Source organism: Cricetulus griseus (genome assembly GCF_003668045.3).
Source record: "Cricetulus griseus strain 17A/GY chromosome 1 unlocalized genomic scaffold, alternate assembly CriGri-PICRH-1.0 chr1_0, whole genome shotgun sequence".
Classification (NCBI taxonomy): domain Eukaryota; kingdom Metazoa; phylum Chordata; class Mammalia; order Rodentia; family Cricetidae; genus Cricetulus; species Cricetulus griseus.
This window is the reverse complement of record NW_023276806.1, coordinates 230372601-230388508: the sequence shown is the minus strand read 5'-3', so window position 1 is coordinate 230388508 and position 15908 is coordinate 230372601. Positions and strand designations below refer to the sequence as shown.

At 50.0% G+C, this 15908-nt stretch overlaps 1 protein-coding gene across 1 annotated transcript; it reads right to left on the bottom strand.

The window, feature by feature from the left end:
- Window positions 1-468: 468 nt before the first annotated feature.
- Window positions 469-11645, bottom strand: LOC100761951 (H-2 class II histocompatibility antigen, I-E beta chain-like). Its single transcript, XM_035451425.1, is given in 7 exon segments — window positions 469-477; window positions 655-767; window positions 770-796; window positions 1203-1313; window positions 2040-2321; window positions 6331-6600; window positions 11501-11645. Coding segments are annotated over 7 exon segments (912 nt in total). The 5' UTR covers window positions 11601-11645.
- Between the last annotated feature and the right edge of the window lie 4263 nt (window positions 11646-15908).

Sequence of the window (15908 nt, the reverse complement as noted above, 5' to 3'; positions counted from 1 at the left end):
TTATATGTTGTCTATTAAAATTCAATACAATTTTAAGATTATCAAATCAACAAGTATTATATAACGCTGAATTTATTTCTTATATGCTGTCTGCCATACTTGCCCTGCACAGTGTTTTTATGTGGGCCGTTCTTTCTCTTTGCTATTTCTTATCCTTGAATCTCAATGAAGCAGGTGATTTTAATTCTTTGTTTATTTGAGAAAAATGTAAGAAAGCATTATGACAACAGCCTGGCACAGAAGCTCAGATAAAATGCAGGTGACAAAAAGGAGAGTGACATGGGAAAGGAGGGGACTTCTGTCCAGTGCTGCCAGGGCCAGGCAGGGCTGAGTCAGCCACCAGGGAGCACAGGTCTGCAGGATCCAGAGCCAGGAGGAGCCAGGCCCTGGGATACTCTGTCAATGGAGAAACTGGAGCCATGGAGACAGGGGAAGCTCCTTCCTTCAGCCTTCTCACCTCACCTCAGCTCAGGAGTCCTGCAGAGCACAGGGGACAGAGGTGTTTGCAGACCTAACTCTACAGTGATTCTCTCACCCCCTCAGACCTCTCCTGACACATGGCAGTGAGGAGAGAGAACTCCTCACACCCTAAGTCAACTCTGCTTCAGAGCACAGACTCCTTAGTAAGTTCAGGGAACAAGGCTCAGTGCAAACCTCCTGCCCAGGCCCTGGGTTCTGCACCTTCCCCGGTGTTTCTGTCTGGTGCCCATCAACCCCAGCCCACATGGTAGGGAAAGCAGATCTGTCTCTGAGGGAGACTGAAGGGTGTTACCTGTCGGCTGAAGCCCAGACTGTCCTGGAAAAGAGAATAAAATAGAGACTTAAGTACATGGAGGAGATCTGTCCCCAGATTCATGTCCCCAGACTCTGAGCTGCCACCTGAGATTCCTCTGGCACCACAACTCACAGCAGTGATGCCAGAGCAGACTGTGGACAGAGAGAGGGGCTCAGGAAGCCTCAGGCACACAGCAGTCCAGTGGCTCTTCCTTCTCTCTTCCTCTCTTCCCAGTTCTCAAGTCAGAGTCACCTTAGCTTTCCCATGGCCATATGTTATCACTCCTTAGGATCTAATCCAGTAACTTCAGACTGTTGGGTTCAGAGTTGATTGAAACCTGAGATCACAAGTTCTGTGACATCCCGAGAACAAAGTGTGGATCTTCCCTGAAATGCTATGGGGTCTTGGCCACCACCAGGCTCCTTACCTTTCTGGTTCCTGAAGTAGATGAACAGCCCCAGCCCGAGGAAGAGCAGACCCAGCACGAAGCCCCCGATTCCACTCAGCATCTTGTTCTGTGCAGATGTGGACTGTGCCCCTGAGAAAGGAAGCCAGGTCTAGAGGTTTTCAGCCCAAATTCTGTTTCCCCTTGGGACCTTGAGACACAGAGCTTAGAGACTGGGAAGAAGGCTGTTCTAGAAGAGCAGGAATTGAACACCCTGCTGATGTTGGAAAGCAATCAAACAGCAAGAGGGTCACAGCATGAAGAGACTTCATATGGCTGTCCTGAGCTGAGCCTCTGAGCTCTGAGGCTGCACTGTCCTGAGGGTGACAGAGCTCAGCAAAGTCAGAGCTGAGACTGGAGCCCCTGAGGTCAGCTGTGACCCTGTGCTTCTCCTTGTCCAACATCTGCATGAGCAGCAGCAGAAACACAACCCAGCCAGAGGCAGAGGCTGCAGCCAGGGACAAGCAGGTCCCTGGGCTGTGGTGTCACTGGAAGGCTCAGAAGAGTGTGTGGTGGCCTAACTGCTTCCCCGGGGACCAAGGTGCTTGTAGAAGATCACACACCTACCCCTGTGAGCCATGCTAAAGGATAGCACAGCACAGACCAGTGGAAACTGTGTGGGCATTGAGAGCTGGCAGGCGGTAAGCCACGCCCCTCCCTGTGGGCGGGGACTCGCAGGGTCAGAGAAAACTGACAGTGGTATGCCAAGCCCCTCCCTGTGGGCGGGGACTCGCAGGGTCAGAGAAAACTGACAGACAGGGGTATGCCAAGCCCCTCCCTGTGGGCGGGAATTAGCAAGGACAAGAGCTTTTCACTCACTCCACTCCACTGTGACAGGGCTGGCCAGGCTGGGATGCTCCACCTGGCAGGTATAAACCTCTCCACTCTGAGGAACTGTCTCCAGCATCACCAGGGTCTGGAAGGTCCAGTCTCCATTCTGGATCAGGCCTGTGGACACCACCCCAGCCGTCTCCTCCTGGTCATTCCGGAACCATCTGACTTCAATGTGGCCAGGGTAGAAGCCGCTCACAGAGCAGACCAGAAGGTTGTGGTGCTCCAGGGGCTGAGACTTTGTCGGGTACACGGTCACCTGGGGCTCAACTAAGAGGACAAAGGGAGGTGAGAATAAGTCATGAGGGCAGAGCTGTCCTCCCAGGTTGGCTGTCTGTCTGTCTCCATCCAGCCAGGGGGAAGTCCAGGGGCACTAATATTCTAACATAGCTGTCCCAGGACTCAGGGTCTGTTTTCACACTTTCTCTGTCAGCTCCACTCCCTGGAGGAATCACCAGCTGGAGGTGGACATCCTGGCAGTAAGGGAAAGGCTCATCTCCCAGCTGTGGTAACTTCCCCAGGAGGTAAATTACACACATGTGTCCCTAGGCTCTGTCTCTTCTTGTCTATAGATGGTGACGGTTCTGTGTGTGAGGCAGGAAACTTACTGGGATCTCTTTTCTCATCTGTTTTTGCCAAACTCTACATAAATCAACTCTGCCGTATCCTAGGTCAATGTTCTCTTAATGTGTGTTACACAGGGATTCACAGGCACCTCAGCAGGGGCCTGTCAGTGTGAGCTGCAGGAATTGTGGGCTGTGGACTGTCTGCACCCTGCCCCATGCAGAGCGGTGGACAAGCTGCAAAAGGTGGTACCTGAGGAGAATCCTATTTGAACTAAAGAAGCTCAGGGCCGAGTTTCTTACTGTTTCTGTCTAGACAGCACAGTGAAGCAGCCATTCTTATGGCTTGTCATTGTCAATCTCTCTCCCTCCCTTAAAATTAGTTTAAAGAAGACTTCTTTTCCTGTTCTTATTGTGAGGTCATCTCTATACGGCCTTCTCAAGCTTTGTGGAGAAACCCTACCAAGACCTTGTGTTCTAGAAACAGGGTTTGGGATTTTCAACATCACAAACTGTCCTGGCCAGTGAACACTGCTAAAGCCTCATTAGAATATGAAACATCAATTTAACAAATGCCACCATAAGGTTTGTCTGTAGCCAAACCTGTAGAGCATTTTTTAAATTAGCGATTGTGGGTAGTTCCATCCCTGGGCAGGTGTCCTGGGTTCTATAAGAAAGCAGGCTAAGCAAGCCATGAGGAGCAAACCAGTAAGCAGCACCCTCCATTGCCCTGCCTCAGCTCCTGACTCCAGGGTCCTGCCCTGCTTTATTTCCTGCCCTGACTTCCTTTGATTATGAACAGTGATAAAGAAGTATAAGCTAAATGAGCCCTTTCCTCCCCAGTTTGCTTTGGTCATGGTGTTTCATCATAGCAACAGTAACCCTGACTGGAACGCACACACAGCCAGAGTCACAACACTCCTGGCTGCACCACAGCCTGCCATCTCCAGGTTTCCTCTTTTGTCTCTGCTGCTGTAACTTGTAACACTGGAGGGACATCAGCTGCCTTCCTGGCTCCACCAGCTTCCCTTTCTATCCCTTTCTTCTCATTCTGGGTGTGGGCGGGTCACCAAACCCTGACACTCAGAACCCCAAACTTGGGCCTTTCTCTGGGGACCAGGAGATATCCTGAGTGACTAGAAATGGAGCCGGTAGACAGCTCACAGGCCAACTGTGGCTCATTTCATGGAAGGGTCTTGAGTGTCTGGATGTCAGTCATCCCTGGGGTCCTGGAACCACAGCCTCTCCACACCAGACAGGAGAGCAGATCTAAGGAGGGTGGTGAGGCTCACACCCTCCCAGTGACACAGAGAAAGATCAGGGACCTGCAGACACAGTCAGCTTTATCTAGATAGCAATGCTAACATATTAAATGAGGGAATGATGAATTAAAGGCCGAGTGTGGATCATCCAGAAAAGTAAAATTATGTGGATTAGGAAACAGACAACAGTGGGGATTCAGACCTAAGGAGCCCAGGAAAAGCCAGCATCACCTTGTGATCCGTCAGTATATGACACAGGTGTCACCTCAGAGGGACAAGGGACAGTTGATTCTAGAGCCAAGCAAGTGTGACCATGGCCCAGGAATGTGAGTCAGAAGACTCCAAATTCCATGTTCCCATATGGTGAGTGCCCTGTGACGTTTCCATGGTAACAGAACACAGGAATTGATGAATACACAGTTTTCAAGAGCATTGTGGAGGCATCAGCTGGGCGGGGCACAGTCACAAAGTGGAGAAACTGTGACAAGGGCCTTGGGTGCTCTCTGATGACAGTCTTGGGTTTTGAGCCAGGGAAACTGAAAATTCCACACATCCCAAAAAGGTTTCCTCAGTGGTCACAGCGTCCAGTCAGAGACAGAAGGCAAAGAGTGACTATGGAGTGGACTAGGGATCGGCCTAGATTTAGTATAATGAGGTCATGACCTGCAACTTTCCAGCCTCCCCACATCACTGAAGGCCCAGTGAGTCCCCAGCCTGCAGCAGGTCCAGTTCTTTGTGGAATCTCCCCTCACAGGCCACGCCCTCCCCACCGACTCTCCCCACACAGCTTCCTCTGACACTCATTCCCAGAGAGCTGCTTTTGCAAGCACAGCACACTCTGCTTCCCCTGAGAAAGGAGGGAAAATCCGGGAAACCCTGGGGAGGGGAAGAGAGTTTGGCTGAAGCTTGTAGCTAACAAAGAAGCAACGTCTCCCTCCCAGTCACCCACAGCTGTGAGGTTTGTGTCCCCAGCTGTGACCTGACGTGTCCTGGGGTTCTCACTGAGACCCGCTGCAGGAAAGAGACCCTCAGTCCTTCAGGCCGCACTATAGCTCCTGAGTTCACCCCGTCCACGGCACCCACAGAGTCACTGCACGTCTCTCGTGAGGAGAGAGAGAAAGAAAAACACGTTTCTCAGAATTAGTTTGTGATCTCACCTGGGAGACAAAGGCTGTGTGTGGCTTTAGCCGTGGCAACCCTGCCTGCTGCGCCTGTGTGAGCTGCAGCCACACCCGGGCTGCTGTCCCTCTGTGTGACTCTCTGGGAAGCTCACACTGTGGGCGCGTCCTCATCTCCCTCTCCACCCAGCATCTTCCTAACCCTATGAAGCTGAGATGAGATCATCTTTAACACAGTTTCCTGCGGGAGGACCGTGCGCACACTCCCTCACAGACACTCACTCTCACACTCACTCACACACTCACTCACACTCACTCACACACTCACTCACAGACACTCACTCACACACTCACTCACACACTCTCTCACACACTCACTCACACACTCACTCACAGACACTCACTCACACACTCACTCACACACTCACTCACACACTCACTCACACACTCACTCACACACTCACTCACAGACACTCACTCACACACTCACACACTCACTCACAGACACTCACTCACAGACACTCACACACTCACTCACACACTCACTCACAGACACTCACTCACACACTCACTCACAGACACTCACTCACAGACACTCACTCACAGACACTCACTCACACTCACTCACAGACACTCACTCACACAGTCACTCACACACTCACACACTCACACACTCATACACTCACACACTCACACTCACTCACACAGTCACTCACACACTCACAAGTCACTCACACACTCACACACTCATACACTCACACACTCACACTCACTCACACACACACTCACACACATACACTCACTCACACAGTCACACACTCACAGTCGCTCACATATTCACACACTCACATACTCACACACTCACACATACACACTCAGTCACAAACTCACACTCACTCACACTCACACTCACTCACTCACACTCACACAGTCACACACTCACACACTAACACAGTCACTCACGCACTCACACACTCACTCACACACTCATACACTCACTCACACAGTCACACACACTCACACAGTCGCTCACATATTCACACACTCACACTCACATACTCACACACTCAGTCACACACTCACTCACTCCAAGTCACACTCACTCACTCACACTCTCACTCAGACCCACACACTCAGTAACACACTCAGTCACACACTCACACACATACCCACACACTCATTCACACTCACACACTCACTCATACACTTACACACTGACACTCACTCACACTCACTCACACACACTCACACACACTCACACACACTCACACATACTCACACACACTCACACACTGACACTCACACCCTGTCCCACTCCCCACCCCTCACACCTCACCTCTCCGCTGCACAGTGAAGCTCTCTCCAACCCCGTAGTTGTGTCTGCAGTACGTGTCCACCGAGGCCCGTCTCTGCTCCAGGAGCTCCTTCTGGCCGTTCCAGTACTCTGCGTCCGGCCGCCCCAGCTCGGTCACCGCGCGGTACTCGCCCACCTCGCTGTCGAAGCGCGCATACTCCTCCCGGTTGTGGATGCGTCTCTCCAGATACCGCACGCGCTGCGTCCCGTTGTAGAAATGACACTCGTGTTTAGCTTGTTCCAAGAACCGCGCTGTGGACACGGGAATTATCTCTTCAGCTGCCCCAAGTGACAGCACCCGAGCTCGCTCAGCCACCTCTGATGTCACCACACACGGGACAGAAGGACACAACCCGGCCCCACAGGACAGACGACGACGGGGTGTAAACAAGGACAGGAGGGGGACTAGGAAATCTTCCCCAACTCCTAGGGGAGGTGGACAGTGTCTGCTCATTCTGTCTGTCTGTCTGTCTGTCTGTCTCTCTCTGTCTCTCTCTCTGTCTCTCTCTATTTCTATCTCTGTCTCTATCTCCATCTCTATCTCTATCTCTCTCTATCTCTCTCTCTGTGGGGTTTTGTTTTTGTTCTGAGACAGGTTTCCCTGGCTGTCCTTGAACTCACTCTGCAGACCAGGCTGGCCTCGAACTCAGAGATCTTCCCGTCTCTGCCTCAGGCGTGACCCCCACTGCTGGGGGCGGTCCTTCTGTGTATAACTTTGTCTTATTGTTGATAAATAAAGCACTGCTGGCCAATAGGGAAGTAAGTTAGGGACCAGGAGTCGAGGAGGATTCTGGGAAATGTGGTAAAGTGTAAAGAGTCGCCCTGCGGTCCTGGGAGGAGAGGACCCATGAGGCTGGGGTTCTCGTCAACATAAGTCCTTGTGAAAATGCACACGTTAGTAGTTCTGGGTGAACACTTAAGACAGAACTATGCGACGAGAAGCCCTGGACACTGGCCGACAGCACTGTCACTAATGTAAGTTTGTGTGTTTGTTTGGGGGCTGAAGTGGCGGCAGAACCCAGGCGGCTGGTGGAAACAGTTACCATTACCGTTACACACCACCACCTGACACCACCCTTTCCCTCCCTCCCTTCCTTCCTTCCCCTTCCTTCCTCCCTTCCTTTCCCTTCCTTCCTTCCTCCCTCCCTTTCTTCCTTCCTTCCTTCCAACCTTCCTTCCTTCCTTCCTCCCTTCCTTCCCCTTCCTTCTTTCCTTCCTCCCTTCCTTCCCCTTCCTCCCTTCCTTCCTTCCTTCCTTCTTTCATCCCTTCCTTCCTTCCTTCCCTTTCCTTCCTTCCTTCCCCTTCCTTCTTTCCTTCCTCCCTTCCTCCCTTCCTTCCTCCCTTCCTTCTTTCATCCCTTCCTTCCTTCCTTCCTTCCTCCCTTCCCCTTCCTCCCTTCTCCTTCCTTCCTTCCTTCCCCTTCCTTCCTCCCATCCTTCCTTCCCCTTCCTTCCTCCCCTCCTCCCTTCCTGTCCCCCTTCCCCACCCTCTTATCCTCCCAGCCCCACCCCCACTCCTCTTCTCTTCAGAGAAGGACCTACCCCCCACGGTTATCAAGCAAACATGGCACATTGAGTTTACCTCGTCTAGGTGGAATATGAGAGGAGGGGCCACACTTTTCTTTAACCCTCATCCAAAACCCCCAGACCCCGAGAGAAGGCAGAGGCTGATTGGATTTTATCTCCCACTTTATTATTATTATTATTATTATTATTATTATTAAATAGACTTTTCTATTCTGATCACAGTTTCTGTTCCCTCGACTCCCACAGACCTTCTCCACCTCTCCACCCACCAAATCCACACTCTGTCTTTCCCTCTCCCATAGAAACAGACAGACCACTAAGAGAAAAGGAAAAAGACTAGGATAGGACAAAACAAACAAACACACTGGAAAGCCAAAGAAAAACCATAAGAAACACAGACAAACACAGGGAAAACATAAAAAACACAAAATCTGAAACCATAATATATGAGCATTAAATCCTTAAGGCATAAAGCAAACAAACAGACCAAACAACTCCAAGAATACCCTGGAGTTCCCTCTGTGGGAACATCTACTGCTGGGCATGGGGCCTGCCCCTAAGTGTGGTTTGCGATCAGTGGGACTCCTGTAGGTTCTGAGATTAATATAATTACATCCTTTGCTCCTTTCTTTTCATCCCCATGGGTCCTCCTGCAGATCCCTCCTTGCTGTCTTTTGTCATTAGCTGTTATGTTCATGTGTGTATATGTGTGTACATTCCTAAATACACAGACACACCCTTCTCAGTGTGTTTTTAGGACTGACCAAACGCTGTGCTCCTCCCTGGGGAAGACGGTTTCTCCTACACTCCGCATTCCTCAGTTGCCCCTTGTTCCTTGTGTGGGGCTAGAGCCCCGTGGCCTTCCCTGTCACACACTTGGTCAAGGCAAGTGTTGTCCCCTGCTCAGTTAGAACTGGGTGTTGCTGCTGGCACCACAGCTCCAGGGAAAAATGGCCCATTTGGGAATAAACGTGAGAATCGAACAATCCTGTCACAGGCCATCCAGGAGGGACTGGTGTGGGCTCCCAGATTCAGGTCACAACCCCCCAAAATCAGCTCCCAGCACATGTATCTCTTGTATTCCAGAGGCAGAGGGGGCAGTGGGGTGTCCTCTCTGATCACACCTGCCCCTCTGTGACCCCACACCTGCCCCACCTGGAGCTGGGAGCCAGCTCTCACCTCAGCAGCTCACAAGACACCACCCCTGCATCCCTCATGCTCAAGCTGCTCCTAGACACACCAGGCAGAACACGGAAATCTCTCTCAGGGCTGACCCTGGGCAAGCCTGTGCTGCCCCGGGAATCCAAAGAGAGAAAACAGGTGAAACCCCCACCCCAGACTTTGGAGCTTAAAATTGCCAATGAAGAACGAGTAGAAGAGGGGGATGGAGCTCCATTGACAGGAAGACTTGAGTGACAGGAGGGGACAGCAAAGCACTGTGGGGAGTGACCATGCAGATGTGTCACAGATGTGAGCCAGGAGAAGAGGGGGACTGCAGGTGTCAGGGGAGGGACACATCTCAGCTGAGGTAACAGCTCCTGCAAGCGCTGACATCATGAGCCACAGTGCACAGGGCTGGGGGTGGCAGCTGAGAGATGAGGCTGTGGGGTCAAGAGGAGCCCCCACTCACAAGACTTGGGGTTGACAGGAGCTTCTGGAAACTACTGGAGAAGTTTCTGGAAATAAATCCATGATCCCAACACTGACCCACAATCTCTTATCTGAATTACAGATCCCGAGAATTCACAAACCAAGGACTTTTAAAAATCAGATGCCATGTGAGCTTCTGGGTTTCCACAGCTAGAGATGGGGAAAGACGCCTCAGATGTGTAGTTTTTCATTTTCACACTTACTCTAACTCAGAAAATGTACAAGACGTCTGAAACAGTCACTCAGATACATTCGAGCACCAGACATTATCACCTCACCAAATGCACAGAGAGATGAAGAAGTCGGTGCCTTTTGTGGGGAAATATCTGTGGCAGTCATCACTACCCACGACTTAGAGAGACAGAGAGACAGACAGAGAGAGAGAGAGAGAGAGAGAGAGAGAGAGAGAGAGAGAGAGAGAGGATACTGGGAGTCTCAGAGATGGAATTACTGACCTGAATTACGTATTTTGAGACGTAAATGACAACAGTGAGGAGAATGAGTTTGATTTATATAAAAAAAGAAAATGGAGGGAAAATAGCAGTTTCAGAAGTTGTAGGGATAGTTTGTGTGAAGGGGCTGGAGAGATGGCTCAGAGGTTAAGAGCACCGACTGCTCTTCCAGAGGCCCTGAGTTCAATGCCCAGCAACCACATGGTGGCTGACAACCATCTCTGATGCCCTCTTCTGGCACAAAGGTGGACATGCAGACAGAGCACTCATACATTAAATAAATAAATTGTTTCAATTAATTAGTTAAAGAATAGTTTGTGTGAAGGAAAATAATGCAGGGGCAGGAACCTGCTCTGTGGAGTGTGACAATGAGGTGAGAGGCAGTCTGGAAGCCTCTGTGTCCCTTCTTGAGTGAGGTGATAGCACTTACAGAGAGGACACACAGTGTGGCAGCAGGCCTTCATGGTCTGCATGGCCATCCCTGCCAATCCCTAAACAGCTCCATGAAAAACATCGTCTCTTCCCCATTCTGCATCAGTTAAAGCACAGAGGGGTCAGAGGGCTCGTCCACAGTCCCAGGATTTTGGTGTCATGCTTTTAGCAGTGTTAATAACCCTGTCTTTATATCCCATATGCAGACCTCAGACTTTGATTTCCCTGTGTGTGTGGTGTAGACATGGCCCGTGAAACTAGAATTGGATCACAGGATGCAGAGAGAAGTCAATTCAGTTCCGTGTAGGAAAACATGAAATAGAAACAGATCAAGTCACAAACATCAGAAGGCTCTAACCTGCCTCAGAAGAGGCCTCACACACTTAGAAACAGCTCACAGAGTCCAAACTCTCTAAGGCTGCCTTGGCTGCTGTGTGATCCAGGGAGAAAGGGAACTGACCACCACCCAGCAGAGCCCCCATGGCAACAGGCTGCATAGACACTGGAGTCAGGGAGAGAGAAAGACAGAGCCCTGGGTACCCAGGCAGCAGCCTCACAGCCTACAGAGGACACACACTGATCATCCCAAGGATGCCCTCCTGTTCCCGTGACCTGTGATACTCCCAGAGAAATCGTTTGATTACTTCAGTATTGGCCTGTTTTTGGTTGGTTACAATAACAGAAACATATACACAGAATAGAATACACGCATGAAAGTGCTACTTTTAAAGAGAAACCTCTTTGTCCAAAATAGCTCAACACAAGGAGGACAAGCCCTGTGCAAGGGGCTAATTTAACATCATGATTTATGGATCCTCTCCAGGCCCTGAGGGAATACGACATAAGGCTGGAGATGTTACCTGAGGAAACTGAGAGGCAATGGCTGATGTCAGGGGCCTCTCACACAGATTTGAAAGGACATAAACATCCAGACTCAATTCTGGGAAATAGTTTGGATTTCATGCGAGGATGTGGTTAGTCACAGAGAATATCAGTGGATTCAAGGGACTTGACCTGGATAGTGAGGAAGTCGACCCCTTCCTTCCCACACCCCCAACCCCAGCAGCTCAGCCCCTGAGGTTTGCACTTACGTCGGGGGTCCCTGACCAAAGTCACAGGAGGGCTCAGGGCCATCAGGGTCAGGACCACAGCTGCCACACAGGAGCCTCTGGGGAGCCACAGTCGCACCATGTTAGAGGAGAGGAGAGACCCGAATAGGAGGAGCAGACAAACTCACACAGTAGAAACTGTCTCCCTTCTTTACTCATTGGCAGGATAGTAAGAGCCAGGGCAGTCACTGCTCTGGTGCTAATTGGGTAAAGTCAGGGTGAGCAGCCAATCAGCAGCAGAGTAGAACAGCATCACCAGTTGCTGGTTAGGGTTTCAGTATGAAGGTCTCCTTCTGAAACCTACAATTCCAGTTCCCTTCATTAAAAGGACACTCAGTCTGGCCAGGTGGCCCAAGAGTCTCCAACCCCAGCCCTTGGGAGGCAGAGGCAGCTGGGGCTCTGTGAGTTCGAGTCCAGCCTGGTCCACAATGTAAGAGCCTGTCTCAAACCAACAAACAAACCCAAGAACCAAACAAAAAGACAGTTATTTTGTGGGGAGCAGGAAGTCTTGTCCCCTGTTGACTGCCCCATATTGTGTATGTGTGGACAGTGCTTACTGGACTCAGTGGACTATTAATCAATTTTTTGGATGAGGAAATGAGTTGGGAAGGAGAGGTGTGGGAAGGTCCCAGGGGAAGCTGGAAGAAGATAGTGGTGGCAAACAGTATCAAAATACATTGTATACATGTACAACTCTTTCAAAGAATAAATACTGTATAAATAAATATACAGAGGGTTTTTTAGAGGTTTTTTTTATTTAGTGTTTTTAATGCTTGATCCAGTTGCAGCTGAAACATTAATCAGCCCACAGTGCTGAGCCAGCTCTGCTGTGGTCCGTAATTCATTCATCACTGTGAGCACTGGGGGAGCGCTCACCTCCTACACAGGGCTGTTGGCACAACTGTGTGTCTGAAGCTTGTGGGAGCAAAGGAGGTGACTGAAGATGACAGCAAGCCAGGAACCTTTAGCCTGGCACTTACTGCCCCTCAGGTTAATGATGGAGATGACAAAGGTGATGCCAGTTCATCCACTTCAGGTGAAGTCACCACCATCTCTCACGTTCCCTAGAGCTGGACAAGGCTGTGGTGCTGTGGACATCTCCAGGAGCAGCTTCTCCTAGTAACTGATGATGTCGCAGAATGCCGGCTCCTGATTGGACAGTGGAATCTGCACTTCCTCCATGAGGGAAATGTCTGACAAACTAAAGGAAACTGAAGGATAGTCTTGGTGTGGCCCTAATAGCGGGAGGAGATGGGGGGGGGGGGGGTTCCAGCCTGGTCCCTGAACTGTTGCTGATCTCAGTGGTGCCTCCAGAAGCTCAGTCTAGGGTCCCTGTGGTCATCACAGCCCAGTCCTCAAGGGAGACACTCAAAGCAGAGGCTGGATATCCTGGGGGCAGAGGGTGGGGCCCTGCCAGGTTGAATCCTGAGAGCGAGAGTCTGGGGAGTGGGGAGTGTGAGGCAGAACTGGATCTGGACTGAAGCAGTCCTCTGACTTGGTGTGCAGCCCTGGGGGATGTGCTCATCTCTGCGGTTGTCAGCTGGAGGCGGGGCTCCTTTTCCTGATGTCTTTGATCTAGTTTACCTGTTTTATATCTTTAGCACAACACCCTGTGATGCAGGACAGCTGTGGACGCTCAGGGAGGGAACTGGAATTCTCAAAGCTGTGAAGATTAAAATAGAACAGGGAAGAGTGTTGATTTCCTTTTTATCTAAATCACCCATCACCTCACCATGGCAACGCATCCACCACCTTAGAGTTCAGAGCTCACACTGGGCAGATCAAAGTGCTAGGGGTTGGACTTATGACCTCATGCATGCTGGGCAAGTGCCTGCCACTGAGCTACAGCCCAGACCTCTCTCTACTTTGATGAAGAATTTATTAGTTACCCAGGTTGGCCTTGAACTTGTGACCCTCCTGCCTTACCCTCTGGACTAACTGAGATTACAGACTTGTTGTTCTAAAAGGCCCAGGTGGAAGATTGTTAATGCTTTAGATTTCTACATATATTGAGAGAGAGAGAGAGAGAGAGAGAGACAGAGAGACAGAGAGAGAGAGACAGAGAGAGAGAGACAGAGACAGAGACAGAGAGAGTTGGTGACATATCGCAGCATGTCTCATCCAGTAATTCCATGTGGTGTGGACACTGTAGAAACTGACCAACCTGTGGCTGGAAATGGCTCAGTTGGAAATATGCAAATCATACAAGCGTGAGGGCCTGAGTGGAGGTACCCAGAATCCACATAAAAGACAGGCATATTGTCCTTTAGTCCCAGCAATGGAGTGGCTGAGACAGGAGGGTCCTGGGGGCTCAGTGACCTGACAGCCTAAAAGCTCTAGGTCTCTGTGACAGACCCTGTCTCAAAGAATGAGGTTAGTGGTACCCGAGAAAGGACAACAGAGTCTGACCTCTGGCTTCCACATGCCCCCACACACATATTCATACACACACACAGAGACACACACACATCCATACATGCACACACATGCTCTCACATGCCTGCACATACACACCTGCAAACACACACACCCACAGAGACATTAATAAGCCTGTGGACCCCATCATTCCAGTCCATCCTGTAAGTAGAGCCTCCAGAATGTTGTTTAATTAAAAATAAATGAAGTATTTTAGTATTTACCGTTGGTCCACACTAGATGACTAATAATCTTTTAACTGACAACAAGAAATGAATAACAGTTATTCACATTAATGACATTTTGCCTAAATAAAATCAACTTAAACATTTTATAAAATAAGGTTAGGGGAGAGTAAGCCCCTACCATCACCATGTCATCCTCTGTGTCATATTTCAGTAAGCCCAGCACACACCCGCTGACATCGTGGAGTAATCAGACATTAATTGGGATCTAGAAGCCACTGAGTCACTATGTTGTGACAAACATTAAAACAAAGATTTTGTTCATCATCATGTCATATGTGTGCGTGCACACACACACAAAATAAGTAAATATTAAATAATCACCAACTTAAATACAGTAATATATGCTTTATCACAGTAAATAAAATAAGTTAAATTTTGTCCTAAGTATTTTTTAAAGCCCTCCAAAATGTTCACAATGAACAAGCCTCACATTTTCTGTGGTCTCCGGGGAAGCCGGTGTTATACTCTGCACATGGGTCACAGAAGGTTGACAAAGTGGGGAAAGTTAGCCAAGGTGGCTCCTGGGCCAAGGTCAGCAAAGTCTAGTCAGACAAGGAAGTCACCTCAGCCATGGCATTGACAGGAATGGGGATGGGTGTCGGGGTGTTTTTGGTTCCCATGGCTGATGGAGGGGAGCTTTTGTCGGGAGCCGGGAACAAGCAGGAGCCTGGATCCCTCAACAAGCAGGAGCCAGGCCAGGCTTTTCCCAAGGGTGGGGACTGAGGATAGGAGAGGAAGTAAGGAATCCGTCTCCAGGAAACCCAAACAGAGGCAATTTAAGCAGTAATGGGGGGGGGGGGGGACTGAGTCTTATAGAGAGGGAAACACGGTCTTTCTCTCTCGTACACACTCCCAGGTCTAAACATTCACCGCCAGAAAATACTGATGCCCACTGCTGCATCTGGCACTGGCGAGAGCTCTTACTGGAAGTTCCCCCCTTTCTCAGGTTTCTCTTCTCCACCAATGGGAATGAAGGGTGAGGTAGCGTCAGCTGTCTCCAGCAGACACTGGTGGCCAGAAGGTCTTTTGTGAATCTTGGGAGAAACTAGGGTGAGGTAGTTGATGATAACATTGTTTCATGTTGGGGATTAGACTTGGAGCCTCACACATGCTGGGCGAGCACTCTATCCCTAGCCCTGCTCCCAGGCCCCCCCCCCCCGTTGATGTTTGTTAAGGCTGAGAATTTCCTTCAGTTGCAGAATTAGGACATGAATGTGTGCCCAGTGAGAAAAGAGTGTTTGCTGAGTAGTGCAAAGGTGGGGCGAAGCTGGAAGAGCCGGCCGTTAACGTAAATATACAGAATGATGCTGAGTCTCACTGGGCCCATGAAAGGCCTGATGCCTCAGCTGTGACCGCCACAGGCTCTTGCTCAAACTCCTGTCTCAGGGAATGAATTTACTTAGATTTACTTTCTACCAGAGTCTGAGTTAGGGAGCCAGACACCTTCTGATCTCACGGCAGCACAGTAGAGAGTGGAGCCATCACACTGCGTCCCACGGACCACCACAAACTGAGCACACTAAGACAGCCTGAGCCCCCCGGAAAACTTACTAAATGCTGAATTACTGAGAAGTGACCAGAAATGAAATGTTTTAAATTTTTAGCACCATATAGTGAAATAGAACTTGTGAATAGAAGAAATTAATGCACAATTTGTTCTTTGCTGTCCCAATGTCCATAGACCCATGCAGACCTAAAGCCAGCAAGGAACACAGACGGCCAGCATG